A 21,201-nucleotide genomic window follows, 5' to 3' on the forward strand; every position below is an offset into this window, starting at 1 on the left:
CATGATAAGCGCGAACTCAAACAAGTAGCAGTACTGCGCAATCATACGGCAGCTAAAAGGCATAGTCCTGTTCTAAAATTGTGTCATAACAGGTTGGTTTAGACATCAAAACGAGGCCTTGCTGCCGGAAGGTTCCGAATGAGGATACTCAAATAGGCACAAGCACGCTGCGGTTTTTGAAGCGACTGGTGGCACACCACAAGTATTGCCCTGAAAGTTAGTGGTCTCGTTCTCAGAAAAAACGTGGCTACGCTTATAGAAACCGCGAAGCGAAATCCTATGGCGATCAAATTTTCGGCCAGAACTGCCTCCACACGGTCATGCTTTCGCCTAGAGGAAACAGCAAGCTTTCAAAAGTGACACTCTGAAAAGAGCCCTGCCAGAAAAAAATACACCGTTCTCTTCGCATTCACGGTATTTCAATCTTGCATCAAATAATTTACGCCTTATTTTAATGTGCTTTCTGCGAAAGTGCAGGACTTATGCCGCGGTCTATACGCTTGAATAGATACATGCCAACAAGCTTGAACTTCCCGAAGGCGCATCGATTGATTTTCTGGTTTAGCCACACTCCTGAAGTGTTTAATAATAAATATATTTCAGTTTCACGTCTCGAAACACCGATATCATCTTGGAAGGATCCGAAATGATGGGCTCTGAAAATTTTGACAAATTGGTCTCCATTAACGTGCCTATTTACAACGCACATTATACGTGCCTACATCGTTTCGCGTCCCTCTAAATTAGATAACCGATGCTGGGATCGAGCCCGCAACTTTCAGATCGGCTGCTGAGCACCATAAGCACTGTTACACCGTGGTGGACCCTGATAGGCCTAACAAAGAAGTTCATGTGCGGAGATGCACTGCGAAAAGATGCGTGTGCTACTGTCGCTGTAAAACTGTGAAGTACAAAACCGAATGGGCCCTGTAGAGACGCGCCATATACTCAATTTTTTTTGTGTGTCTCCTGTTATCATCCGAAAATTCCTTCTTATTTCCGGAAGATTTTTTAGAGGTGGACATGACTGTCACTTTATTATAATTTTTTAGGCTTCGTCGCTGGCTTCTTTTTCGGTGTTTACTGAAGGGTGGCCCAAAATCTGGAACGATCTTCAATGTGGCGTCGCAAAAGCTCTTCAAAATAGGGCATCTTCGTGGTCACTCGGTCGTAGTAGGCTGCCACATTCGGGTACTTCGACCCATCGAAAAGATCCTTCAGCTGCAAAGAAGCATAACAACTGAAGAAAGTGAGAAACTAAGCCAGTAATTGTGCCCCTAATATTCACCTACGGATAACGCAGCTGGTTCAGCATTTAAATTGCCCTTTTGCGAGCTGAAACAACTGAACAAATTTTGGCAGATCTATGCACCTTGATAATCGATGTTATGCAAAGCATGTGGGGTGGGGAAATATTGTGTTGTATTTTTTTAGTGAGCGCAAGGTTACAAAATGACGGTAAAGATATCTACAAATGTTGTACGCACAGACAACTGTTCATTTGTGAGATATTGTTTTACATAAGCAGCTGTTCACAGTTGCGCAATGATGCTAGCAGAAGCATTGGTATTAGCAATAGAAGGAGAAGCCTATATGTAACAGTTCTGCTCGCGAGGATCGTAGCCCTAGGCACTGCTACCTACATGCACCGCAATGGGTGGTGCCTAATTACAACTGATGTTAACCCGACATGACGGCTGTATTTTAGGTGTACATATATAATGCTTATAAAAGTGGATAGCCAGCACTGGAACCACAACTGACGTTTCATGAACATCATGGTTTATTCGAAAAGTGCTTACGATTTAAGATTTTCTCAACCCTCGTGCTTTAAAATCGCTTATGTCTGTTCTCACCGTTCATTGGTATACATGAACTGTCAGTCACTTGTGGCGCATTCCCGAATACCCGCGGCACATACCAGCTTATTTTATGCGGATACATGTGGCACACGCGTCCGGCAAAAAAGAGTAGACGACGTATCAGCCAGGATTGTGCATTCATGTCATAACCAGCACGTCGTATTCTTCAAACCATCCTACTCTCCAGCTCTGATTTTGGTTTACCCCAAGTTAAGAGGGTGTTCACAAAAGCCTCTAGACGTAGGCGACTGGTTGGACGAATAAATGAATGGACGGACGGACAGATGGATTAACGGATGGATGAATGGATGAATGGACGGATGGACGAACGAAGAACGGATGTACAGATGGATGGATGTTCAATGTGCCTGCAGTACGCCGATAAGCACTTCGCATTTATCAACGGCGGCCTGTTTTAAATGTCTTCAGTTTTTATTAGCCCCCCCCCCTCCCCCCTAACCGAAAATTCTTCCCGAGCACGTCATGCGTTATGTTGGTACTTAGACTGTCTATGAAGCGTGGCTGATAAGCAATGCTGCTCTTCGAGTGCAGAATATAAATTCAGACAGTGTATGCTTATATACAACAACGAAGAGACCGCAATTTACGATGAAGCCCCACGGCAGTGGCCTAGTGGCTAAGGTACACAGCTGCTGACCCGCAGGTCGCGTGATCAAATCTCGGCTGCGGTGGCTGCACTTTCGATGGAGGAGAAAATGCTTTAGGCCCGTGTGCTCAGATCAGGGTGCACGTTAGAAAACCCTAGGTGGTCAAAATTTGCGAACCCCTCCACCATGGCGTCTCTGAAAATCATATGGTGATTTCGAGACATTAAACCTCATATATCAGTAAATCTGCAATAGATCAATTTAGAAGGAATCATCAGAAATAGCAGGTACTAAACAGAGAGAATACAAGGACAATCGACTGAGAGCTCACTTTTTTCTCAGACACACCTGAATAAATCAAAGAGCCGTTAATGTAATAGACTGTAGAATAAGATTACAGCTAAAAACTACAAATAGCCTCTCATATATTTTCAGTAGCTTAATTTCTTTCTTGTCTTATATCTTTTCATAGTTAAGAATTTCTGTGAACTGCGCCTTATATTCCTGAGCGCGACTACTTTGTGCTTCAGCGGCTTGTAGCTTACCGAGTATACACAAAAATAGGGAAGCCATATACGACGAACCTTACACCTAAGCTATCATCAGTATACTCATTCCATCATTTTGCAGTAAAATGATAGTGGCAGGCGTTTCGCCGTGCCGAGTTGCATAACAAGGAGTTGATAAATGCACTGAATTTTTAACCGGAGAGTGATAAAGAGTTCCTTTCGCTGAAAATTGGGCGTCCACGTCATTGGCTGTGAGCGAAAAATCAACATCTCTTGCGTGACCTAAAGTTGGAAAAAGATGCAAATGAAACAAACAACCTAAAATTCCGAATGCGCGTGAGGTTCTAACCCAGATCACTTGCGTGGCAAATGGGTGTTCTGCTACACAGCTACGTGTGTGCTTGAAATTAAAGTAAACATAACACACTCTGCCTGAAAATGATGTGAAAGTAACTTTCAAGCTCTGCAAGCGCACTCGTCCTGTAATCGTGCTTCACAACACGACACGTTATATCGCAGTATGAGGCATTGTACTAGCGTACATAGCCATCGTGTGTTAGAACATGTGATTATAATTTTTACTTCATGGTTTAAAGCAGGTCACCAACTACAAAAGGCGCACACATTAATACACCTCTTCCCTTAGTTTGTGTGTGGGGTTCAATGTCCCAAAACCACCACAGTATTATGGAAAACGCCGTAGTGGAGGACTCCTGAAATTTCAACCATTTGAGGTTATTTAACGTGAACCCAAATCTGAGCACACGGTCCTACAGCATTTTCACCTACGTCGAAAATGCAGCTGCCGCAGCCAGAATTTTATCCCGCGACCTGCAGGGCAGAGGCCGAGTACCCGAGCCGATAGGCCACCGCGGGGGGGTTATACCAACACACTTGTTCTGTATAAATACTTCACAACACACCATGTAATATCGAGCCTAAAGATCCCCTCATTTTTCGTCTTTCTGTGCCCAATCGTCTCATTTTTTCTGTCTCATCGCCTCGTAAGTTAATAGAATCGCAGAAACTCACTTTTAACTACGATATTGTCATTGATGTTGTAATTAGAAGTTGAGAGCAAAGAGCGTCCATCGAAACTTCCGGCTGATTTTACCATGTTGTGTTAAGTCGTATTAATTTTTTGTAAAACAGTAGCAACAATCTCAACAGTCACGTGCGAAAGAAGGGCGTGTGGTGAGGGGGTGAAGACGCAAACCCACGCACGAGCATATGTATATAAAGGGTATTCATGTGAAACCCCGAAACCTAACCGTCTCCTTTAATAAACTCCTCTCCCCCCAGCACTGGGAAAGGAAAAAAAGGTGCTGGCTATAGCCCTGCTGAAGCGCGAGCGCGGAAAAAAAAGAAAGAAACGACCTCCCCCCCCCCCCCCCTTTTTGTCACCTCCTCGCCAGCACGGCGCGGCGCTATCATCACGAGCACCGTCACCTGCATGTCATTGCATTTGTGCACCGCGGTTTCGCCCCGCTGTCTTGTGATGATCATTTTTCTACAATATGGTCTGGGACGGAAATATTTTTCAAAGCCAATGCCATACGGCACACTTTGTTCAAGATATCTTACATCTCCCTGCATTTGGCCATATACTGGGATGTGCAGTCCGAGTGTTACTCTTTCGATTTCAATAAAATAGTACAAACAACTTTCCGTTTATCCGTTGTCCAGGTATGCCATTGTGTCATGCACTAAATAGAAGAGTACTAGTGCATGCGCGACCACTTACTGAAACACCGGCCTATGTATGTTGCTGATCGTGTTATACTAAACAAATTGAACTGATGATTTTAGAAATGCATGACAAAAAAGAAACAAGCCGAAGGCAGTGATACAGAGAAATATCAATATTAGGAATTGATTGGTTGATGTTCGATTAGTGGTTGCGTAATTTTATAATGAACATGAAGTGCAGAAGTCAGCAGGAGAGCGTATTTCACTAACATTTGCTCAATGTTTTGAATAATAGGTACAGTTCTCATATTCCAACATGGATTTGTAACAGTGAACCACGACCAAGACAACCAACGTACTGCTGTGGATATAATGTACCAGCTATACAAATTCCCATTTTCAAAAGAGCAACTGCATGCAGTAACAATAAAGATTTTGGGGTTCGTTCTGCACTATTTCTTGACCCCAACTACACGCGGACGTTGGCAATGGAGATGTGCAGAAGCATTATTTATTTGGAGGGAGACTGACCTGTCCGTCACTAATTTGTGTACGTCATACTTGACATTGGCGCGCGTTTCGGCATTCACTCCAATAGCGGTGTGACGGTAGATAAATGTAAGAGTAAGCACTCCCCATAAATAAGAAATGAGTGTGTATATTACGAAGTAATGCGCATCAATTATAATTGCAGAAATAAGTAATCGTCGAAATGCTAAACAGGCACTGCTGCCCCGGCGTGCAGTTCATGGCAGTTCGCGCGTACGCAATGCAAATGCTGGAGTAGACACGCTAAAACACCCATGTGACGTTTACGTGCAAAAGCGCATTGTCCTCAAACAGCTGACAATAGGCTGCTGTCACCGACGCGCGTGTACCTCCCGACACAAATCGGCGAAATTGCTCACAGCACACGCACGTGCAAGAAACATACGCAGGTTTGGACAGCCGAACACAGCCTCGTATGTGAATTTCGGTGAGCGTAACACCCGCTGTTCACGGGAAAACACTAAAGCGACGCATAAACACACGTTAATTGTTCTTGCGGAACGGCGCACCATAAACCGAAGTCGGAGCCGAAAGCGCTCACCGTGGTTGCCTCGAGTTCATGAAGCCCTACAATCTATTCGCTCATCAAATGCATGAATATGGCAGAAAAACAGTTCAAGGTTCCGCCGATGGTTTGCAAAATGTCCCTTGGTAGATATATAAACCCCACAAAAAACTCGCATACATGCGGGGTCGCTGTGGTGCAATGCGTAAGACATCTGCTTCACGTGTCTGCGGTCCCGAGTTCGATTTCTGGGCTCATGTGTGATTTGCACTTTAATGTCGCAAATATAGATATTTGGGACATTTATGGTTTTCTATTTACATTTCGTCATAAAATCCGCCGCATTACGGCGACAAACCGCTCTCTAAAGCATAAAATATTGCTTTATTTTTACGCCACTGCGTCAGGACTGGGCCACCTACAGAAATGTCACGCCTAACCACTGGCCTTATCTTGCCAGAAAAATTCGACCTAAGATCCCGGCTAATCCTTGTCCCGGTTATTCGGAAGGCCGCTTGAAATCAGGCTGATTTCTCTGGGACACGGCTATGGAGCCGCGTAGAAGCGGCGATAATTTGACTTGATTTCCGGCCTGCAGGCGTGTAGTCTAGCCAGGACTAAACTAAGAGTGTAAATAGCCAGACAGCGTAAGTATGCTATGTCGAAAAAAACGGGGTGAGAATTTGTTTTCTTTGAGAGGTTGAACAATACATGTAGTGCTCCCTTGGAATCGGTGAAAATGACCCATCGGTCCCACTTTTTTTTTTGCAAGATGTGCAGAGTTTTAATCAACAAAGCGAAAGCATTTTCCGCACAGACATTTTTCAAGTTCAGGTGAAAATAGACGCTGCAAGTAATGAGGAATGATCGTGGAGACATACTGCTGAGGGCAATATAGTTGGTCAATTTTTTCGTCATAATAAATAGCAACACCGACGACTATCGCCCCTGCCTGTCAGTTGTATTCTTACTCAGCGTTGAGTTGTGAGGCTACAACTAAGGCAGAGCGAGTCTTTTGGCAAAGTAAAATGGCTATACATGGCGTACTGCTCACCGGAACAATGCAGGCCAGGAGAGAAATTAGACGAATATCCGCGAGGGTGAGATTATCGCACGCCACAAACGTTGCTGTGTCGCCGATAACCTGCTGGAAAGCCTTGACGACTCCTTCCTCAAATTCTTTGAAGCTCTCAACGCTCGGTTTCTTGTTGGTCCTGAACGATGGTATCTACGGAAATAGGTAAAAAAATGCAGTATAAATTTGAAAGGAAAGTTGTGGTTTTCTATGGGTGCGTCATGTGCATCACGAGTCATTTTGATGGAAAGGTCAGATTTGTGCGCAAAACATGAATGCCTTGCTTCACTTAAAAAAAAAAAGAATATATGAAGCACTGATTCATATTACAACATACAGGGTGTTTTTTTTCTAGAAAATGCAGATTTTTCAAAAAAAAATTATATAGGAGTGAGACCCTTCTGCTCTATGCAAATGATTTCTACGAAAAGGTGAACAAGCTTTGCTGCACCTAGTTGCTCCCCAATGAGTGAGTGCAAAAAAATTGTAAATATTTGTTTTATTTTTCACCTAAGAGCCGTTGTTTATTGCAAAGAGTTGTACGGCGAGTCAATTTCCTCTTCGCAAATGGATTTTCTTGAATCAGGTGGTTCGGTCAGATCAGAAACTCACGTGGCGTAATTGAATAAAAAGAGGTATGTTTCAGTACAATGTGAACGAAAGAACGGTAGCCGTTTCAAATATTCTACTGGAGCGTATATTTTTTTGCGATGGCTGTTGAGTAATTGTTGGTTTGTTTGTTAAACTCGAAAGAAACACTTGCTTCTCTACCAGGGGTAGTGCTGCGGGGCTGCCACCTATTTTCAAGCTTTGCAGCGAAATAAAAAGTGAGAACTGCGATTTTTTGGGGGAAGCATAAGCCAAAATAAACACTGCACGCACCAAACGCAAAGAATAAGTGGTTGATTAGGGCATTCGGGATGGCTTGCCATTTGTTTGTAACTTACTCTTTTGCGTCGTGGTTTTCATTAAGTTGGGCACGTGGGTTTCTGCTATGATGTAAAGCTGCTGACGGAGTTGTGCCCCCCCCCCCCCCCCCAGTGTGCCAAGTTTCCACAGCGCCTTGACAAGGGCCTTCAATTTTGATACGCGTTATGTGTACTTTTGGGCGTTTTTGCTGATTTTTTGCTTTTTGCAAATGGTCAAAGGTCTTCCGTCTTGGCACAGAGTTAGTTGTTTGTGAAAGCGATAGGGGTCGGAGTCGGAATGCCCTTGATTATATATATATATATATTATGACGACTCGGTTGTAACGAGGTTTATGTTTATTGGCCGTGAACTCGGGAACGAACAAGCGCAACGGACCCGATAATGAAGCGCACATTCAAAGAAGATGATGACTGTCAGCCAGAACATATGATGATGATTGACTGCTGTTCAGATGAGGATGAAGCGCATAATAGATGCCTACACTGATCCCCCCCCCCCCCCCCGTGGAAGCGGCCAGCCTGGCCGCTGCGGGCGGGTAGTCAAGGTGACGAAGAACGTCGTGGGAAAAGCTTCATGTGGGAAACGTGTACAATTTCGGTGCTGCGGTAACGGCGGTCAGTTGGCATGACAAGAGGCGTCACACGATAGTTGACAGGTGAAGTCTCACATAAAACAACATATGGGGCGATGAATTGAGGCTGGAACTTGTCGCAGAGACCAGGTGTGCGAATTGGTGTCAATAGCAGCACCTCGTCACCCGGTCGGAATGATACCCCACGATGAGAGGTATCGTAGATGGCCTTCCTTGCTTGTTGCGTAGCTTCCGTGTTCATACGAGCGCACTGACGGCACTGGGCAAGGCGAGAAGTATAATCTTCGCAAGAAGATGGTGATGGAGGGCCATTGCTGGTGAAGAAGAAAACATAACATCGATAAAGAAAGTAGGTGAACGTCCGTAAACGAGATAAAACGGTGAGAATCCGGTTGTGCGCTGAACAGCGGTGTTATAGGCAAAAGTGAGGAACGGTAGAAGTTTATCCCAGTTTCTGTGATCCGGTTGAATGTATACGGCGATCATGTCGGCAAGGGTTCGATGAAATCTCTCGGTCAGACTGTTTGTTTGAGGATGGTAGCTGAACGCAATCTTGTGTGTATTAGCAGAAACGCGAAGAGCTTCACCTAAAAGCTGTGATAAGAACACCTTTCTACGGTCACTTAGAAGTACACGAGGAGCACCATGACGTAGTATTATGGCCTGAAGGATAAAGTCAGAAACATCCGATGCTGAACTAGTAGCTTCTGAAGTTGTCTCGGCGTAGCGTGTCATATGGTCTACGGCGGTGACTATCCATCTATTTCCAGCGCTAGTAACAGGAAGGGTTCCATAAAGATCGACACCGACGACCTCGAAAGGTGTTGTAGGGCACGTCATTGGCTGTAACTGACCAGCCGGGGGAGATGTCGGAAGTTTGTGAAGTTGGCACGGAGAGCAGTTACCCACGTACTTTGCTACACTGGTAGAAATCCCAAGTAAATAAAAGCGGCTTTGAATGCGGTCGTAGGTTTTGTGAAAGCCGAGGTGGCCAGCAGTCAAATCGTCATGAAAGGCGTTAAGCACATGATGTTGAAGAGCGCGTGACAGAAAGGGCACCCAGCGTTGGCCGTCAGGATAATATATGTGACGATACAGCACACCGTCCTGAAATTTGAAGTGCTCGAGTTGTCGACGAAGGCGTGCATTGGGTGGACGCGTAGCTCCTGAAAGGTGGTCTATAATGCGCCGACAATACGGGTCAGCCTGCTGGCGAGAACTGAAGGGTTGTTCATCGTCGATTGACGGTTGGTACAGCGAGGTGAGCAAGGCAACAAAAGTGGGAGTCACGTCTGCACTGGTGTCGTTGGAGGTGGCAGCTGGAGTGTCGAACGAAGCCGTAGGTAGTGGGCTCAGAGAAAGAGCGTCGGCGTCTTGATGTTTTTTGCCCGATTTAAAAATAATCTCAAACTGATACTCCTGTAGGCGTGAAATCCAACGACCCAAGCGTTTGGACAAGTTCTTCATTGTAGAAAGCCAGCATAAGGCGTGGTGGTCCGTTACGATGGTGAATTGACGGCCGTACAGATAAGGACGGAACTTTTGTACGGACCAAACCACAGCGAGGCACTCTTGCTCAGAGATGGTATAGTTCTTTTCCGTAGAAGTAAGCACTCGGCTAGCAAATGCAATGACCCTTTCCTGTCCAAAGTTATCGCGTTGGAGGAGAACAGCACCTATACCGCAACCGCTGGCGTCGGTATGCAGGAGTGTTGGGGCGGTGTCATCAAAATGGCAGAGTACAGGCTCTGACGTCAAAGCTTCCTTCAATAGGTCAAACGCCAAGTGACATTCCTCGGACCACACGAAGAGTGCATTAGAAGCAAGTACTTTGTGAAGTGGCGCAGCTATTGAAGCGAAATTTCGTATGAAGCGACGAAAATAGAATGCGAGGCCAAGAGAACTTCGCAAATCCTTAAGTCTTGTGGGGCGTGGAAATCGAAGGACGGCAGCGATCTTATCGGGGTCAGGGCGAATACCGTCCTTGCTGACGACATGACCGAGAACCTTGATGAATTTGGTGGCGAAACGGCATTTCTTAGTGTTGAGCTGCAGACCCGCAACGGCGAGGCACGTTAGGACGTCATCCAAGCGCCTCAGGTTTATGAAAACGTTGATGAAAAGATTATAATGTCATCAAGGTAGCAGAGACACGTCTTCCATTTGAGACTCCGCAGGACGGTGTCGATCATCCGTTCAAACGTCGCGGGTGCATTGCAGAGCCCGAAAGGCATCACGTTAAATTCGTATAGGCCATCGGGGGTTGCAAATGCCGTTTTTACTTTGTCGTCATCGTGCGTGGGAATTTGCCAATATCACGAACGCAAATCAAGGCTTGAAAAGTATTCGGCGCCTTGCAGTGAATCAAGAGCATCGTCGATGCGTGGCATGGGGTATACGTTCTTGCGTGTGATGTTGTTAAGTGCCCGGTAATTAACGCAAAAGCGCACGGAGCCATCTTTTTTTCGTACCAAAACAACAGGGGATGACCAAGGGCTAGTTGATGGACGAATTATTTCTTGTAGGAGCATGTCAGCGACGTTTTCCTCGATGATTTTTCGCTCAGCGAGAGACACGCGGTACGGGCGGCGATGTACAATAGATTTTTCCTCCGTCTGAATGCGATGCGCTGCAGTGGTAGTTCAGCCCAACGTTGAGGAGCAGATGTTGAAAGAATCGGCGTGTTTCGTTAATAACGCAAGCAACTGCTGCGCCTGCAGAGCTGTTAAGTCATCACTCATAAGGGCTGTGAAGGGAGAGGATGATCCAGGCTTACTCATAGAACGGTCGTTGGTAGAGGCAGGTTTAAGTGGCGTGACGCTGACAGGCTCAGCATCCACAACACAGGCTACTGCAGTGCTTTCTGGTAGGAGAACTTTCTCTGGCGTTTCATTCGTAGCAATGACGAGCGCGGAGCCATGGTGAAAGCGTACGACACCTGATGCAAGGGCTACGCCTTTAGCGACGCAAGTCGACGAAGGGCACACCAAGACGTCACCGTGGTCGATGTCCTTAGAGGTCAGTGTCACAATTCGTTCTTGATGTGGCGGTAGTTCGAGATCTTCGCGAGCGAACAGGCGTAGTGGCTTGTAGACGCCTTCGTCGAACATGGAGTCCGTATTAGTTAGGTGCAGAATCCGTTCACCACAACATATAGCGGCTGAAGAAGAAGATAGGAAGTCCCACCCTAGAATTAGCTGGTGAGAGCACCGGGTAAGCACAGTGAACTCGATGTAATGCAAAATGTCATCAATAAACACACGAGCAGTACAAAGAGCAAAAGGGCGGATAGTTTTCCCCTGGGCTTCGACTAGATTGGGTCCATTAAAAGGTGTCATTACTTTTTTTAGGCTTTGCATAAATCATGCCTAATCACAGAAACTGTAGCACCAGTGTCCACCAAAGCGTCCACGAGAACTCCTTCCACCGTAACAGAAACCATTTTGAATGGGCGTGCTGGAGGAATATGAGTTCTACTGTTACATGCAGTTTCTCCTCCGAAAACTGCATCATTTAGTTTTCCGACCGGTTGTCAGTCGTAAACGAGGCTGGCCGAAGAGGAGAGGAGGAGCGACAGAAGGGCGAAGGTGATCGGCGTCGGCTTGAACGGTAAGTGTTCCACGTCTCAGTCGACGCGGGTTGAGATGGAGACCGCTGTTGTGTTGTCCAGATGAATAACGCCAAGCGTAAGAATCCCCACTGGACAAGTCCCGTTCGCGCATGTCGTACTCGTGACGCTCGTCTTGCTGGCGCTTGCGGAAGAAACGCGATGTATAGCCACGATATCCACAGTAAAAGCATGTTGGGTGAGACGGGCGCCAAGGCAGGTAGTAGGGGGCGTCCGGCACACCGGGAGATAGCGCACTCAAGTGGACAGACGGAGGGTCGGGTGGCATTGGCCAGAAGTGGACCGGTGAGGCAGCAGCAACCGGCGTGAATGATGGCAGCGGCGAAGTAGAGTTTACGTTGCGAGGAGGCGCGGCCGCAACTTGTGCGTACATTGGAGGGCTAGACGGAAGTGGCTGTACGTAGGCTGGACCGGTAAATGATGTTAGTTCCTCCCTTACGATGTCATGCAGGGCCATGCTTGAAGATTGTGTGACAGATGGAGAAGGTGGTGAGATGCCCTTTGATCGAAGTTCTTCGCGTATGATCTCCCGTATCATGTCACGCAGGTCCCAGTCTGCTGTACGGTGTTCACTATTGCCCGACTGAAGGCAAACAGAATCAAGTTCGTCGAGACGCTGACATGTAGAGACGACGTCAGCAACAGTAGAAGAATTCTGGGCAACAAGGGCATTGTAGGCAATGCTTCCGATGCCCTTCAGGATGTGGCGCAGTTTGTCCGACTCGGACATCGAAGAATTGACGCGCCGGCAAAGCGCAAGGACATCCTCGATGTAAGATATGTATGACTCGCCTGGATGTTGTTGGCGAGTATCTAGGGCCCTCCTCGCTAGAGCGGATCGAACGGCTGGCGTGCCGAATACTTGGCGAAGCTGCTGCTTGAAGGCAGGATAGTCGGTGACGTTGATCTCATGGTTCAAGAACCATGTCTTGGCAACGCCCGTCAGATAAAGCGATACTCGGCGGAGGTTGTTAGAGTCGTCCCAGTGATTAGTTGCGCTTACTCGCTCGTAGTTATCGAGCCAGTCCTCCACATCTTCGCCGCGGAGACCAGCGAAGATCGGAGGGTCACGTTGGTGGTTTACGATGTAAAGAGGAGGGGCTTGCGGCACAGAGACAGGAGCTGAAAGGGCATCCACCCACTCACTGTGAGACATGTTGGCGGACTGAGGGTCCAAGCGGCGGCGTGAACGGAGCTCCAGCGAATAGGCGTTGTAAGGAGAAGTACTGGGATTGTCAATCCACCTCCACCACGTATGACGACTCGGTTGTAACGAGGTTTATTGGCCGTGAACTCGGGAACGAACAAGCGCAACAGACCCGATAATGAAGCGCACATTCAAAGAAGATGATGATTGTCAGCCAGAACGTATGATGATGATTGACTGCTATTCAGATGAGGATGAAGCGCATATTAGATGCCTACAATATATATATATATATATATATATATATATATATATATATATATATATATATATATATATATATATATATATATATATATATATATATATATATATATATATATATATATATATATATATATATACTGCTACGTGTATGAGCCGAGAGAGGAGAAGAGGAGGAAGCTGTGAACTGGTGCGGATACCAACACCATTATTACGCGACCATCAACCTTTTTATTAACTACTAGGCCAATTGTAATGTAAATGTGAAGAAAGAAAAGTGGGTGAAAAGATAACTTGCCGTTAGCAGGATCCGAACCTGCGACCTTGAATAACGCGTTCGATGCTCTACCACTGAGCTACCACGACAGCTACCCCCCCCCCCCCCGCCACTTTATTGGGTATCTATGTGAATATAAACGTGGGAGTGTAAGTCAGCGCCGCTAGTAGCCATGGCGACGAGTGTGGCACACTTTTTATTAGCCTGTTTGGCGTCACGTAGACGTGATCTTAGTACTAACTGGCAGCTGACCAATAGTCCCTCGTATACAGCCTAAATGCACCAAGTCTGCCAGTACGAGACCCTCGTTAATGAATAAGAGAAACAAGTGTATACCTAAGGGCTCTTTTTTTCGTCTTCACACAGTATTAAGTATTAATGAGATCTAAGAGACAATAATGCCAAGGAAAGTATAGGGGTAGTTAATAGGCCAATGGTAACGTAAAGGTGAAGAAAGAAGTGTGGGTGAAAAGATAACATGCCGTGGGCAAGATCCGAACCTGTGACCTTCGAATATATATATATATATATATATATATATATATATAAAAGTGTGTGTGTCTGTCTGTCTGTCTGTTGGTTATGTCATGACAAGTGTCCCAGACGTGGCGCTAGACCATCTCAGATTGTGCCGATAACATTTACGTGTTTTTCGTATACCTCGTGAAGTATGACCGCGAAACATTTTTGCTCGATAAATATTTTCAGGACCTTGGCCCCCTCTCAAAGGTCGCTTGCTTTTGCTAAAGTGTGCACAACAGGAGAAATGTACATAAATTATATATATGCTTGCGCCACTTCAAAGCGGCACTTGAGCTAATAAAGAGGTTTTGTTTAGTTTCGCAACCAAACAATTTTGAAAGTTTTGTGTTTACTTACCAGCTAGGCCTCTTCAAAAACAACAATCACCATCAAATTTCACCTTTGTTACGCTAGCTGGAACTTTCTCTAAGCTATCTTAGTATCAGTGTAGTGTACAGGAATGTTTATTTTTGTACAGACGTGCTTGGGTTACAAATAGGCCTCAAATGTTCCAGAAAAAAATTATATCAGCGAAAATATGCAATTTGTTTCATATTTGACCATAAATTTAGTACTGATGTTGTCAAAGAAAAATTTCCCACGATCCGGTGTTATAGGCCATTTCAAATTAAGAAGGCTACTTTAAATCATACTTTTTCTTAAGAACGAAAGTTATTTTTGAATTTGGCCCTCCGAATACATCCTGCATTCTTTTGTTGCCACATCACCACGTAGCACGTGGTCGCCTTTTCGGCTGGCAGTTGTTGAAAGAAAGAGAAAGGTGCGAGGTGTATGTCAGCAGATTGTGAGTGGCGGAAAGTCTTGTTGCTCTGATGTCAAGGCTACGAGTATTGAGTTCGCTTTACGATGTAAGCCTACTTAGCATGCCCATTGGGAAGTATGGAAGCCGTACTGCGGCTCGCAGTATCGTTGGACCACAATGCTACAGGGGTGTCTGCACAACCATCGTACCTGAGAGAAAGTGTACAAGATGTGCTTTAATTGATGCGAATTTTGCAGTTGTGCAGACACCAGGGATGGCACACTAGGCCCATGCCCCACTTTTCCCTATTTTCTTTTCGTTACGGCTTACTAAAGCGCAAAAAATAAAAAAAGTGTCCACCGCCCCCTTCCCCCTCCCTCCCGAAAAACACTCTGATTATAACCCGGCACCAGAGAACATGTTTTCACAGCTAAGTGTAAGCCACAGTTTTCGAAGAACGTTTTGTTAGGCGCTCCGAAAAATAAGACGTTTATATAAGCTTATTGCAGAATTGGAACTGCCAATCGTAATTCTTACCGAAAATGCCGAGAACTTTGGCTGAATGTGTGTCGACACTACAGAAAGGACTTGATCAACGCGTGCTCTTTTCTTGACGTCCTTCGGGTAGAGATCCGACGTTGGTGCGTATTTGTTCACCAGGTAGTAAGCGATGGCAGAGCTGCAGGTAATTGGAGAGGCAGGGACATATTTCTATCACAAAATGAATAAACACATAGGGCAAAGCATATAGGGCGCATGACATATTTCTTAAACAAGAGGCAAACCACAGCAGGCCGAGCGTACCTTCTGCGTACAAGTGATTCTTCCATTGTGCCGCACTTCACAGAGTTTTCTAAGCGAGAGGCCGCATCTACCGCGCTACACGTTATTCCTGGTAAAATGCTTTTGGCTTTTCTGCGACTTATACACTCCGAAAAATGCCTGAATGAGTATGCGTTCTTTAAGAAATGTAATGCCAGTTAGATGCATTATGATAATACAATGTTATCAACAGCTGGCATATACAGCAATACTGGCACGTGTATTGAGTTTGTACCAGTGAAATTCTATCCTGTGGTATACTGAATCGGAAGCCGATGTAGCATCTATAGTCGTTCACCTACAAACGTAAAAGTGGGTTGTGTGAAAAACATTAGGAATTTCTTCGTTTAATGAACAGGAGAGTGGACGGAGAAAATGGGATAGATACACAAGAGACGGGATTGAGGCTGAGGACAAACAAGTGCCATTGCCCGCCCACTGCAGAATATCATCTATATACTATATATAAACGAAGGCCCCGCCGTGGTGGTGAGTGGCTGAGGTACTCGGCTGCTGAGCCGCAGGTCGCGGTATTGAATCCCCGCTGCGGCGGCTGCATTTCGGATAAAGGCGGGAACGCTGTAGGCCCGCGTGCTTATTTGGGTGCACGTTAAAGAACCCCAGGTGGTCGAAATTTCCGGAGTCCTCCACTACGGCGTCTCTCTTAATCATATGGTGGTTTTCATACGTTAAGCCCTAGTTATCATCATATATATAAAAGAAAGAGGATGAGTTATTGAAACAATTTGACATTGCGCCAAATTAATTTCACAGTCAAAACACAGTAATCATATTCCCCTAATCTAGAAAATCTATAGGTATTGACTTGCATTAACCACCGGCTTCTTGGCCAATCCCCCTTAGTGGGTGAGAGCCACAAAAGAAAGGAACAAGCAAGCAAGCAGGCGATGATAACAAGAAAACAAACTATAAAGGGCGCTTTGTGTGCAGCAGTTGGAAGATTGTGCAAGTTGTAAAGCATTGTACAGAGTTCAGGAATGACAACTTACCACAAAAATATCCGGTAATTTTTTGCTATTACGGCAAAAATTTTTGCTATTATCCCAAAACCACATGTGCACTGCAGTAACGATTATTTCGGCGCTTTTTCACTGCACAACCATTATGTTCCCAGAGTGCCATGTCTAATGAACAGAGAGTTCTAGTCATCTTGAACAGACATGTGTTCAATCCTTAACCAAACAACTTCAATAGATAATTTGCTATAGATGCTGAAACAAAGTGTGATTTCCCCAATTTCTGTGGCACTTGCGCGCTTTATGAATCTCACTGACGGGTAACAGTCCGATCGGCAGGAGCTTGTCAAAAAGTAGCGCTGCAGTGGCCGAACAACAATAGGCATTTCACGCCAAAGATGCTATGATCGAGGCCTGCAGCCTGAAGCAGAAACTTGTAACAATCACGAACCAACACGCGCTCCATGACTACTTAAGCATTCGGTAGAGATGGTTGACAAGAAAAGTGGAAACGTGCCCACCAGCTCTTCTGTGACCCAGATTTGCTCTAATTAGAGAAAGCTGTGCAATTTGTGTTTTTTAAGTTTTGTTCTTTTCGCCCTCTCTAATAAATTCAAATCTCTTGACTAGTGCAGGCCTCCTCCAACTCACCTCTCGTAGAGAATGAATCCAGAGTCGTTTATTGTCGGAACCTTTTGAAACGGGTTGATCTGAAGGGAAGGAGAAAACGATTAAAATTTAACACGAAATTTTCAGGAAGCGTCACCAGTTAGAAAAAAAAAGATCAAAGGAAGTAATAAAGACACTCTAGATTGGTTATAACTGTCTCGCGCACCTATACATCTGTGTTTCGGAAACGTGAACTTCGAGGTATTCATGAATAATAAAAAGGTGGCACAAGCTTTTCACAAAAAAGTTCGCTTTTCGGATTTTTCTCTTTATATTTTCATATCATGTTTTACCCGTAGGTTGACGCTCTTTTATAACCTAATGTTTCGTCAAACTTGGCACATTTTAGCTGTTAGCTTCCCACGTTTTTATATTGTTTTTAGCAAAAAAACGCATGCTGGGAGCTTGACCTAATTGGTGTTATGCAATTCAGAAACTGGTATCCAACAGTCAAATCCGCTTATATTTACCTTGTGAAAATACACGAGTTTATTACATATACAGGATTACTTAACATGCAATGTTATTGAAATATATTGTGTTGAATGCGAATTTCGGTGCGCACTGCCTTCACGGCCCTGCTCACTACAAAAAAGATTTGTGCGAGGGTGAGTTTTAAACGAGAAATTGTGGTACACGCTGGATGAGAGCTGTGCGCTCTCATCCAGTGCCAGAAACGTCTGCCTTGGTTTAGATGTTTCCTTCCCAAGAGGCACTGAGCTGCTTTGCTGGGATGCGGTACGTAGCGGTGACGTAAGGCTTCTTTTCTCCAAATCCGAAAGTACATGCTATCATGACATTTGCGGAGAACCATGGGTTCCTCTGTGTTACAGAATCCATTGCGTTGACGAAACTAACGAAGAAGCGAACGCACACGACAGGTAGGCGGTGCCGCGATGAGGGTTAATAGGGAAAAGCATGGCACGACAAGCAGTAGTTTCAACCTGCTCCACGCGGCGCTGCCCTTATCCCTTCCGCTGGTTATCTTGATTGCATGCAGGAATGTCTGATTTTGTGAAGAAAAGGAAATTGCTTGCTCCTATTGTTCGACAAACCTAGTACCTCGGCTGTTTTTGTTCGATGTAGCCGTACACTGTCTCGCGCGTTGATGTGCAAACATGTTGTGCCACTTTGGAGCACTTTTCGATATAAAGAATAATTCGAACCCCAGGAGTTCGCGTTTTAGTCTATCAAAGGCTACCTTCTGTAAAACTTTTTTACATAGATTTTTTGCCTACCAGTACACCGGTGGCGTTTTCACAAGTGTATATTTACCTGTCTTCCATTACTGTTATCGTTTAGTTGAACGACGCTACTTCGACAAAAAAAAACAAGTTCTCAGCCTTCAAGACTTTAAATGTTCAAATTAAGACCGATTCCCAAGCAAGTGGAGGTGCGAAAATACTGTCATAGAAAGTACACCTTACTATGTATATAAACACTTCCAAACACACGTAGACATCAACGTGATATTTGATATGGAAGCACAGTGTGCGGTGAAGTGGTGAATTGAGTGAACGCTACTGCGGCAAAAAGGCATCGGGCACCAAATCACAATACAGATTCCCCAGACGTATGCAGGCTAGGTGGGTCATGCTACATCTCTGGTTTATCATGTGAATAAATACACAGAGAAACATCCAATACCACGCAATATAAACAATGCAAAACAATTTGACCCACACTTAAACACCTTACATTGCTTTCCTAAATGCAAAGCTGGTTTCTATAAGCTTACGCAGAAAAGGTATCATCATAAACGGTAAATATATTGTATACTACACAATATTACACGTTCGCGCCCAAGCTAGATTGGGAGTATTCAGTTAGTGCTCATTATTATTTGATAGCTTCCCTAAAAACAGCAGTTTTTGCAGCATTAAGTATCAAGCTATTGTAATCGTTTCACAGAGCAGCAAGACGTACCTTGGTGAACTCCGGTGCCTCGTGCTCTCGTTTCAGAAAATCAAGTTCCTTAAGACAGAGGTCAACGCCAATGTGCTTAGCTACCATTTGCACAAATGTGCAAGGGGCGCTACCCTGAAAGAGATACAGCTCTACGGGCATGATGCTCTGCTACCTCACTCTTCGACGTCACTCCACCGAACTAATTGCAATCGCAACCGAGCGATATGTTGTCCTTCAAAGAGGAATTTTAAAAGACACAGTGCCGCCCCCTGGACGCTTGTATGAAGAAACTACTGTTTGCCACGTGTGTCACGGCCATCGGTGCTCGCACTACATGGGCGCCTGTTTCCGCCAGTAAAAAAGAAAAAAACAAACGCGTAAAACTCATACGGCAGGTGTACTGTTCTGTTATTGAGGGCATTTTTCGCTTTACCATGTTTGCTGCTTACTTTGCCAGATCACTGCACCGCTTCTCCGCTACAGCTGCCTAACGAACTTTTTCCGACACTCATTTCATTCTTGCGAATGTTTTCGCGTCAATTCATTCTTTGTAACTTCAATGAGTTGACACAGGACAGCCCGACAGCTAACAGTCAAGCACTTTTAATTGAGGCCGTAAGTGCATGCACGAAAATTATGAACCCATCGGACACTTCCTAATAATACACGATTCACAAACTAGTTGCGGTGATATGGCACCGTGTATGTACGGGTGGATTCAGACGCGGGGGCCAGGCACACTGCGCTCCTTCCACAGGTTATCGTGCCACAAATCTGTTCTGGCGACATAGCGGTCTTCGTAAAAACAAATACTAAGCAGGTTTAATTTGCTAATTTGCATGTTCGTAGCTAGGCCGAGCTCTGCCCCCCCCCCTTTTTTTCCTTTTTTTTCAATCATGCTTACCCTTACACCAGCTTGCTCTCGGGCAATCATGTTTTTACTACAGCGATTCACAACAGAGGCGTATTGCCAGAATTCATGTCTAAGGCTTCATTAATTGTGGTTAGTGCGCATCTGTATAGATTATATGCTATTAAGTTATTTACTACACTATTATTTACTGTTCAACACTTTCTCACAGTATGCGCCTAAGCAACGACTCCTAGAAAAATCATATCTAGAGCGTGAGCCGCGAACGTGCCGCCCTACCCTCGGATTTTACCCTCCCCCTCCAACGCCTGTGGCGCTCGCCCCTTGCCAACACAGCAATGCTCTCACGGTTGCCTCTGAGCAGCTGGCTGTGATGTCACATGACAGAGCGGTACGGAGGTGAGAGGTCCCACACGGCGGACGGTCGCAACACGCGGTAGGAGGCATGGCCTCCCAGATTTTGTGCTGGCAGAAACCTCTCAATTGAAGAGAAAGCCGCGTTCAAGGCATAGTTTTTCTAGGAGGCGTTGTCCTAAGGTGCTCGGCTGCTGTCATAGGTTCGATCCTAGACGTGGTCGTCATAATACAGTGGACGCCAAAAGCTCGAGTCCCCTGTGCTGTGCGTTGTCAGCGCACGTTTGAGAACACCAGATGGCCAAACTTTCGGAGCCCTCCACTATGGTGTATCTCATAATGATATCGTGGTTTGGAACGTAAAGCCAGATATTATATTAACTATCAGGATAGCACGGCTCAGCGTGGATGCGACTCCGCTGAGCGCCGGCGCACCAGGCGGGGCCACGCATCATAGCGTAGCGTTGTACGCACCCAGGTACCACGGAACATACTACGCCTCGTACGCTTCAGCACACGAGCATGCCGCTCCGTATTGGGCACCGTGGCTGTGTGGCCGCTCTTGCTTAGCTGTACTACTATACTACATCAAGGGCTGCGATCTTGTGTGTACCTATGCCGCATCGATTTGGTGCTCGGGTGCAGCGGATGCAATGACCCTCGGCTGAATGCGGCCGCGC

General features: G+C 45.5%; 2 protein-coding genes across 5 annotated transcripts in view; one reads left to right on the forward strand and one right to left on the reverse strand.

Annotated features, from left to right (window-relative positions):
• Positions 1-21,201, forward strand: part of LOC142803994 (uncharacterized) — a 48,990-nt gene that overhangs the window by 8,867 nt on the left and 18,922 nt on the right. The window lies entirely within an intron of this gene.
• On the reverse strand, positions 1,008-19,529 carry LOC119170576 (glutathione S-transferase 1). Its single transcript, XM_037421784.2, has 5 exons — positions 19,315-19,529; positions 17,371-17,429; positions 15,458-15,599; positions 6,777-6,950; positions 1,008-1,221 (listed from the first exon to the last, which is right to left on the reverse strand). The coding sequence occupies exons 1-5, from the start codon at positions 19,453-19,455 to the stop codon at positions 1,081-1,083; spliced, it is 657 nt and encodes a 218-aa protein (XP_037277681.2). The 5' UTR covers positions 19,456-19,529; the 3' UTR covers positions 1,008-1,080.

The sequence above is a fragment of the Rhipicephalus microplus genome, chromosome 3 (assembly GCF_043290135.1).
Source record: "Rhipicephalus microplus isolate Deutch F79 chromosome 3, USDA_Rmic, whole genome shotgun sequence".
NCBI classification, from domain to species: Eukaryota; Metazoa; Arthropoda; class Arachnida; order Ixodida; family Ixodidae; genus Rhipicephalus; species Rhipicephalus microplus.